This window comes from Trachypithecus francoisi, unplaced genomic scaffold (assembly GCF_009764315.1).
Source record: "Trachypithecus francoisi isolate TF-2019V2 unplaced genomic scaffold, Tfra_2.0 Lachesis_group5, whole genome shotgun sequence".
Classification (NCBI taxonomy): Eukaryota; Metazoa; Chordata; class Mammalia; order Primates; family Cercopithecidae; genus Trachypithecus; species Trachypithecus francoisi.
This window is the reverse complement of record NW_022681470.1, coordinates 1395517-1405111: the sequence shown is the minus strand read 5'-3', so window position 1 is coordinate 1405111 and position 9595 is coordinate 1395517. Positions and strand designations below refer to the sequence as shown.

The window sequence follows — 9595 nt, the reverse complement described above, 5'->3', positions numbered from 1 at the left end:
AGGCGCGTGTCACCACGCCTGGCTAAGTTTTGTATTTTTAGTAGAGACGGGGTTTCATCATGTTGGTCAGGCTGATCTCGAACTCCTGACCTCATGATGTGCCTCGGCCTCCCAAAGTGCTGGGATTACAGGCATGAGCCACTGCACCCGGCCTGAGTTTTTAATTTTTTCACGTGCTCTAATGAAACTAGAATAACCGAAAGCTTTAACACACTTCTTACGTTCACAGAGGTATTTTATTGTTGTTGTTTTTTTTTTTTTTTTACCACATATAAGCTCTTTCATGCTTTCGAAGGGAACTGGAACAAGTGAAGGCTTTACCACATTTCTGACATTCATAGGGCTTTTCTCCAGTGTGAGTCCTTTCATGGCTTCGAAGGGCGCCGGAAGAAGTAAACGACTTACCACATTCCTTACATCCATAAGGTTTCACTCCAGTGTGAGTTCTTTCATGCTCGCATAGGTTACTCGAGTATTTGAAGGCTTTACCACATTGTTTACATTCATAGGGCTTTTCTCCACTGTGAGTCCTTTCATGGACTCTGAGGACTCTGGAACATCTAAAGGCTTTGCCACATTTTACACATTCGTAGGGTTTTTCTCCAGTATGCGTTCTTTCATGTGTTCCCAAGTAAGTGGAGCGACTGAAGGCTTTGCCACATTCCTTACATGCATAGGGTTTCTCTCCAGTATGAGATCTTTCATGTTGGCGAAGAGAACTGGAAAAAGTGAATGATTTACCACATTTCTTACATGCATAGGGTTTCTCTCCAGTATGAGTTCTTTCATGTTCACGAAGATAACTTGAATAATTGAAGGCTTTATCACAATGTTTACATTTATATGTTTTCTCTCCAGTGTGAGTGCTCTGAGGCATTTGAAATACACTAGGAAAATCAAAAGGCTTCTCATACACTGGACCCTTATAAGGCCCATTACTAGTGTGTGTTACCATGTGTCTGTCAACACTGGTGAGAGAGATAAAGGCTTTCCCACATTGTTTGCATTGATATAACTTCTCCGGACATTCCTCACACTCAAATAGGTTGTTTCCAGTGTGAGACAGGATGTGCCTATGAAGGGCTGAATGACATATGAAGACTTTTCCACACACACTGCATTCACATGGTTTTACTCCAGTAGAAACTTTCTTATTCAGATTCAAATTTGAATCCTGGCTGAAGGTTTCTCCATATTGACTGACTTCTTTAATTTCAAACAATCTCTCTACCACATGACTGCTGTAAAAATGATAAACACATCATTAATGGTACATTTATTCATGGTTTACATTGCTACTAATACCAGGGAAAATGCAAGTTTCCTGCCATGTGTAAATTGTTTTAAAGTAAATAAATTAATTACTATTTAAGACATGGGCCCCCCATAGCTATTATCATTATTATCACAACTGTGATAGTCACATGTACAGTATTTTAGTAGTGTTTCCAAGTAAAATATTCTGAAAATATTGAACATCCATGTTACATTCAGGTGTGTTTTTTGCTAAGACTTTTCTGGGAAAAAAAAAAAATTTCTAGTGGTTCTTATTTGTTTTGTCTGTTTTTAAATTATTATTATTATTATTATTTTTGAGACGGAGTCTCGCTCTTGCTCTGTTGCCCAGGCTGGAGTGCAATGGTGTGATCTCAGCTCACTGCAACCTCCGTCTCCCAACTCCAAGCAATTCTCCTGCCTTAGCCTCCTGAGTAGCTGGGATTACAGGCACGGACCACCACACCCAACTAATTTTTGTATTTTTAGTCGAGATGGGGTTTCATCATATTGGTTAGGCTGGTCTCGAACTCCTGACCTCATTATCCACTCGCCTCAGCCTCCCAAAGTGCTGGGATTACAGGCATGAGCCACCGCGCCCAGCTGTTTTGTCTGTTTTAAAAACTTATGACATGCTAAGATTCCCTCAACGGGCATTTTTTGCTCTTGTGAATGCAAATTACCTTAGATTTCTCCCAGGATTTTTGAAGTCATCTTGGATATTCTGGTCTTCCGATTTGTTTCCTAAAATGTACATCCATAAGATTATTACAAATGATTAGAAATTTAAAAAATTGCTCGATTCAAGGTTCACTATACACTGTGAATATGTCTAATTTTTTTCACCAAAGTATTCCCTTTCCACATGCCAAATCAGGAAACATTCATGACAAAGAAACACTTGCTTTTTCTTTTCTTTCTTTCTTTCTTTTTTTTTTTGAGACAGAGTCTTTCTTTGTTGGCCTGGCTGGAATGCAGTGGCTCAATCTCGGCTCACTGCAACCTCCACTTCCCAGGTTCCAGCAATTAACCTGTCTCAGCCTTCTGAGTAGCTGGGATTACAGGCGCTTGCTACCACGCCTGCTAATTTTTGTATTTTTTTAGTAGAGATGGCTTTCGCCATGTTGGCCAGGCTGGTCTCGAACTCCCGACCTCAGGTGATCCGCCCGCCTTGGCCTCCCAAAGTGCTGGGATTACAGATGTGAGCCACTGTGCCCAGCCAAAACACTTATTTTCTAATCAACTACATGAAAAAGTGTTGTTATTCTTACCTATGGAAGCCAGGTTCCTAAAGATTTCTTGCATCACATCTCTGTAGAGATTCTTTTGAGAAGGATCCAGCAAAGCCCACTCCTCCTGGGTAAAGGCCACAGCCACATCTTCAAATGACACTGAATCCTAGAATATCACACATATGCGGAGAGGAGGATGGCTTAGAGAGACATGAAGAATCTATACTCATCTCATCAAATCGTAACATAATTCTGCAGACTTCAAACATTTCTTCCACGACTTGGTCATCAGAACTTTACTCTCTGTCTACACTTACTGCTTCCCACTCAACATTCTTCATGCTAATATGAACTATTCAGAAAGTCAACAGCACACTAGGAACACCTTTCTCATTGGCAGGTGTAGGGAATAAACTGTGCCGTAAGAAATGAGGTCACCCCTAATTTCTATGTGTAGATTTTAACTTGAGGGCCTCTTATAAAAAAGTCATGCTATCTGTTGTGTATAACAGTTAGCGTTAAGTCTTAACTGTTTACAAAGTCTGATCTTTTGGTGTGAGAAAATAGGTTTTTTTGAGGGATCTCATCACCCTATGTGAACAATATGTAAACAGTCTCACGCAAACAATATATCATTCGCTGAACTCCAGCTTTGTTTTGTTTCTGAAAGCCTACCACTTTACTCCATTCCTGCAGTGGTACCTAGGGGATCCGCTCTGGAAAACACTCTTGAGCATTACGTCTCTAATGAGCATTCTTGGTAAACAATATTTCTCATACGCTGTTATAACTTGTTAATTGGAGAAATGAGGCATCAACGTGATTATAATAAGAAAATATTTGGGCCTGGCGCAGTGGCTCACACCTGTAATCCCCGCACTTTGGGAGGCCGAAGCGGGCAGATCACGAGGTCAGGAGATCGAGACCATCCTGGCTAACACGGTGAAACCCTGTCTCTAATAAAAATAAAAAAAACTAGCCGGGCGAGGTGGCGGCACCTGTAGTCCCAGCTACTTGGGAGGCTGAGGCAGGAGAATGGCGTAAACCCCGGAGGCGGTGCTTGCAGTGAGCTGAGATCGGCCACTGCACTCCAGCCTGGGCGACAGAGCCAGACTCCCTCTCAAAAAAAAAAAAAAAAGAAAAAAAAAAACAGAAAATATTTGGAAGCTTGTAAGCAGTTTACTCCAGACCAAATTAAATCCAGTTGTAAATAAGACTGATAATTTATCTTTACTAACACAAACAAAACAATTTTAAAATTTCTATTGGGTAACAACAAAGTGCAATGGAGTAAGCAGAAAGATAGTACATGTGCTTAGAAGAAACTCAATGTCATCAAGATATCACCTCTTTCAAATAGCCTTTAAAAATTCCATCAATCCCCAAGACTTTATTAGCAACTGAAAACTACTTTTCCAAACCTAATAAAAAAAAAGTCTAAGAATTGTCAAAGTCTTCCAAACAATAGGGCAATGGCTTCCTCACCATGTATCAGAAATTTTCAAACTATAATATTCAGGACAGCATAGTATTAACATGGAGATAAACAAATAGTCCAAAAGGGAAAAAAGTTTTAAAGAAGCAGAAATTTTATATGTAAAGTTCATTGATGACATAGCATTCCAGAACAGTGGAAGAAATCAAAAGCACTTTAGAGCAGACTGGCACTAACTGAAAAAGTACACTGCATTCCCCTCTACTCCATGAACAATAATCAAGTTCTTTATTTCAAACGTGAAAGACAAAACGAAAACACTTGCAGACTTCAAAGGAAAACGGGTATTTTTGGACAGAAAAATGGGCAGAATTCATTTAAATAGAAAAAAATAAAGGAACTGACAAATTCACATATATTAATATTCAGGAAATTAAAAGGCAAAAAGCAGTGGGAAAAAACTGTAATACATGCAATATAAAAGAATTAGTATGAAGTGTAAAAATGAACATGATTTAAAAGTGAGAAAATAGGGCCGGGCGCGGTGGCTCAAGCCTGTAATCCCAGCACTTTGGGAGGCCGAGACGGGCGGATCAGGTCAGGAGATCGAGACCATCCTGGCTAAAATGGTGAAACCCCGTCTCTACTAAAAAATACAAAAAACTAGCCGGGCGAGGTGGCGGCGCCTGTAGTCCCAGCTACTCCGGAGGCTGAGGCAGGAGAATGGCGTGAACCCGGGAGGCGGAGCTTGCAGGGAGCCGAGATGGCGCCACTAACTCCAGCCTGGGCGACAGAGCAAGACTCCGTCTCAAAAAAAAAAAAAAAAAAGTGAGAAAATAAGCAAAGCATACTTAAAAGAAGATGAAAGACCATCTATTTTTAAAAAGTCACTTCCTTGGTAATGAGAAGATAGAAAATAGGTGCCTGACATTTGAAACTGACTAGAAGAAAGAAATCAACTCCATGTGAGGACCGCCATGGCAAACGGGTTATGCAGGAAGAAAGGAGGAGTCAACTGATACTCTCTGCTGCTCTAATTTGAATTTACCACAATGTGTAGCCCATTAATTTTTCTAAAATGTCCAGAGAATTTACTGTGCATTTGTACTTGGAAATGTGGTGTAAAATTATAGGAGCATTATTTTCCCAAAAAGCAAAAAAAAAAAAAATGCTTGAAAAAGCCCTAACATCAGAATCATTAGAATGCACGGCTGAATTCAATGGTCCACAGCCTCAGGCACTAGCATGTGTGCAACATAATGACACAGGAAATCACCAAATAAACCTTTTTGTTTTAATTCCATTCATACTCATTTATAGAAAGTCCCAGTAAAGCAAAATGGAACAGAAAAATTACAGATGATAAAAATGCAAAAAAATAGACAAAGAATAACAACAGTGGCCAACTAAGAGGCGAGTTCAGGTGGAAACTACCAGAAAACTCTTAGGGACTGTACGGGGCCCAGTGAAGAATCAGAGTTACTTCCACTGTTATTACTAAAACTCCTGAAAAATGTTTTACTCATTCTTACTATATTTCATAATAGAAAACTTAAAAATTAATTAAAATCTAAAAGAACGCCATTTTTCTGTTTCTTTGCCTTATAACATGGTGATCTGAGTTGTGATTTACAGATTTCACGGAAATAAGTAAATCGAGCAGCACAGCTCACAGTGCTAGACGCTTAGTGAGCAGCTACATACCAGATCCCAGGCGGCAGAGCCGATTAGCAAGTCACTGCAAGAGAAGACAGAACCACAGGGTGGTGGGCAATGTCTGAACATTCCGCTAGTGGTACTAAGTGTGATGGTCAAGTGCAGAGATGTGTTTGCAGAGGGTAGGAAATTATTACTCAGAAAATTGATCCTTGTGGATCTATCAGGTCAGGCCTTTCAAGGTGGTTTGATATGGTTTGAATGAGGAAGAAAAGGAGCCAGGCCTGTGTTTTCTGTTGAGAGTAGGTGGAAAGCTAGGGTGAGAATTCAGTTTCAAGGTAAAAGATTTACATGGTTTCCATCTGCTGCCAAAACCCAGAGAGAGCACCCAGGCTTGTTTTCACCATATCCTGATGTGAGGTCAGAAGTAGAACAAAGAAAGTTTAGGATTAAAAGTTGACAACAGTCAATTAAAAGAAAAAGATGGAGACAGACACTTCTGATTTCCAGTCGAGCAAGCAGGCATAAAAGGCAATGGTCAAGCTTCCTGGGTTGAGTTCTGAGCTCCACGAAAATGTCTGACCCCACCAAGCTGCCTGAGCTATTTAAATGCTATTACCAGAGGCTCTTTCCCTATTCTCTGTACTGTAACTGGCTCAACTACAGCAGAGTGGTAAAGAATTACTCCCAACACTGTGAATTTTCATTCACATTGAAAGATGACATTTACATTCGATACCAATCCTTCAACAACCAGAGTGATCTGGAAAAGGAGATGCAGAAAATGAATCCATACAAGATTGATATAGGCACAGTATATTCCCATAGACCCAATCAACACAATACAGCGGATCTGGGAGCTTTCCAGGCTCGGGAAAAAGAATTGGTGTTTGACACTGACGTGACAGACTATGACAATGTGAGGAGATGCTATAGTTCTGCAGATACATGTTCTAAGTCCTGTATCCTCATGACAATGGCCATATGCATCACAGACACAGCACTGAGGGAAGACTTTGGATTTAAGCATCGTCTCTGGGTATATTCTAGAAATAGGGGTGTATATTGTTGGGTCTGTGATAAATCAGAAAACTGTCTTCGGTGGTACATTCTGGGATAGTTGAGTATCTGAGCCTTGTAAAGCATGGTCAAGATGTTAAAAAGAAAGTTCAACTAACTGAAAAAATTCACCCTTTTGTCAGAAAATCTATAAACATAATAAAAAAACTTTGAAGACTATGCCTTGGTTAATCAAGATATTCTCAAAAATAACAAAAGCTGGGATAAGATTTTAGCCCTTGTTCCTCAAACAATTCAGGATGAACTTCAACAAAGCTTCCAAAAGTCTCACAATTCACTTCAGCACTGGGCGCACCAGCAGACGTCAGAACATCAAAAATGAAAATGTGGACCTGGCTGGAGTGGGAGATTATGCTCCAGGACTGTTTCCACGACGGGGTATCCATGTCAGCAAAGAAATCAATCATTTACCGAAGAGCCCTTTTAGCGTTCATCCCAAAACAGGTCGCATTTCTGTGCCTACTGATTTGCAGAAAGTGGATCGGTTTGATCCACTTACTGTTCCAACCATAAGCCTCATCTGCCATGAACTGGATGCCTCTTCCACTAATGAAGAGGAAAAAAGGAGAATTAAGCTGAATCTGATATTAAACATAGAACCAGAGATGGTAAGACCAGTCTGGTACCTTATGTGACAGTTTTTGAACAATTTCTTGAAAACCTGGGTAAACCCTGAAAAAGAGAACTTAAGAAGAGTGATTTACAAAAAGATTTCAGAAGACAATGCTCCTCAAACCAATGTGGGTATCTTCTGCCTTCAACCAAGGATCAAATGCTCCAAGAGCCATTTAACAAATACAGCAGAACCACATATGTGTCTTAATGCTCAAAGTAAAATTTTCCTTTGCTCGAGAAATAATTTATGTTGAAAAGATTTCCTGAGGCCACCAAAGGAGAGTGTCAAGGTTCATGGAAGGAGCAATAAAAGGAGAAATAATTGAAAAAAAAAACAAAACAAAACCCAAAAACCAAAGGCAACATTCAGGCTATTATTAAAGAGTCTTTAACAGATGGTGGTAAGGTAGCACAGAATATGGAGCACTGACACACTGCTGGTGGGAATGCAAATGAGTTCAGCCATTGTGAAAAGCAGTTTGAAGGTTTCTCAAAAAACTGAAAACAGAACTACCATTTGACCCAGCAATCCCATTACTGCATACAGACCCAAAGGAATACAAGTTGTTCTACCAAGAAGACACATGCACCGGTATGTCCATCACAGCACTATTCACAATGTCAAAGACACAGAATCAATCTAAACGCCCATCAATAGTGGACTGGATTTTTTAAAAAGTGGTACATATACACCATGGAATACTATGCAGCTATAAGAAATTAAATCATGTCCTTTGCATAAACATGGCTACAGCTGGAGGCCCTTATCATAAACAAATTAACGTATGAACAGAAAACCAAATACCACATGTTCTCATTTATAAATGGAAGCTAACTGTTGAGTATACATGGACACAAAGATGGGAGCAACAGACACTGGGGCATACCTGAGGGGGAGAATGCGAGGAAAGTGAGAGTCAAAAAACTACCTATCAGGCACTGTGCTCACTATTTATGTGACAAAATCATTTGTGCAGCAAAACAGAAACATGAAATTTACTCATGTAACAAATCTGCGTATGTACCCCCAGAACACAAAAGTTAAAAAAAAAGCAATGTTCACATTCACAATAAAAGGCAAATAAATTTAACGAAACAACTCTAAGATTAACCATTAAAGAACTGAGTTCCCAGTAAAAACTACCAAGCAAAATATAGAGAGACCGAGAGGCACATCCAGAGAATCAACACTTAGTTGATGAGAAAACCGTAAGGATCCTCTGTGAGTAGCAGTACGTGTATAGGAAAAATCAAACTGAAATTGGTGAGCTGCTCAAGCTTGAGGACCTCTCCTGGGTGCCCAGGCTTAGGGATCCCCACTAATGTATGAGTTTTACATGCAAAAAACATTACCAGTTGATATGGTTTGGCTGTGTGTTTCCTTCAAATCTCATGTTTAAACGTGACCTCCAATGTTGGAGGTGGGCCTAAGGGAAGGCACTTGGGTCATGGAGGCAGACATCTCATAAATGACTCAGTGCTGTCCTTGAAGTCATGAGTTCTCTGTTGGTTCACAGGAGAGCCCGGTATTTAAAAGAGGCTGGAACTTCCTCCTCCTCACTCTTCCTCCCTCTCTCACCATGTGGCTTGCCTGTTCCCCCTCTGCCTTCCCTCTGAGGCATCACCAGAAGCCAAGCAGCTGCTGGTGCCACGCTTGTGCAGCCTGCAGAACCGTAAGTCAAATAAACCTATTTTCTTTAAAACTACCCTGTCTTAGGAATTACTTTATACCAACGGAAAAATGGGATAATACAGAAAATTGGCACTGAGGAGGGAGGTGTTGCTATAAAGATACCTGAAAATGTGAAAGCAGCTGTGTAACTGGGTAAGAGGCAGAAGCTGGAAGACTTTCAAGAGCTCAGAAAAAGACAGGGAGATAAGGAAAGTCAGAACATTTTAGAGAGCCATTCAATGATTGAAAGCAAAATGCTGACAGAAATATGGCCAGTGAAAGCCAGGCCAATGAGGCCTTAGGCGGAAATGAGAAAGTCTTGGGGAGCTTGAGCAAAAGTCACCCATGTTATGCCCCAGCAAAGGCTTGGCTGCATTGTGTCCACGGCCTAAGCATTTGCAGGAGGTGTAATGAGGAGTGACAGCTGGGAGTCTCCAGGGGCAGACATTCCCCAGCAGCAAAGGATTCAAGAGGTGGCACGGTGGCTTCTCTGCTCCCACAATCAGAAGTGATTTAAAGTTGAAACGCGATTAAAAGAGAAGCAGAGCTTACAAGTTTGGAAAACGTGCAACCTGGCCCTGTGGTGAAGAAGGAATCCAAGCAGCCTGTGGAGCAGTGACTTGGAAGAGA

General features: G+C 40.7%; 1 protein-coding gene and 1 pseudogene across 3 annotated transcripts in view; one reads left to right on the top strand and one right to left on the bottom strand.

Annotated features, from left to right (window-relative positions):
- Positions 1 to 217: 217 nt before the first annotated feature.
- ZNF670 (zinc finger protein 670) overlaps positions 218 to 9595 on the bottom strand; it is a 39841-nt gene continuing 30463 nt past the window's right edge. Inside the window, exons 2-4 of one of the 3 annotated variants that reach the window (XM_033198638.1) lie at positions 2547 to 2673; positions 1959 to 2019; positions 218 to 1238 (exon numbers count right to left, since the gene is read on the bottom strand). In XM_033198638.1, coding sequence (XP_033054529.1) covers positions 263 to 1238; positions 1959 to 2019; positions 2547 to 2673 — 1164 coding nt within the window. In that variant the 3' untranslated portion in view covers positions 218 to 262. Of the gene's footprint in view, positions 1242 to 1958; positions 2020 to 2546; positions 2674 to 9595 lie in introns of all 3 variants that reach the window. The other 2 variants (XM_033198640.1, XM_033198637.1) reach the window with 2 other exon arrangements.
- On the top strand, positions 6173 to 7501 carry LOC117075929 (annotated as a pseudogene).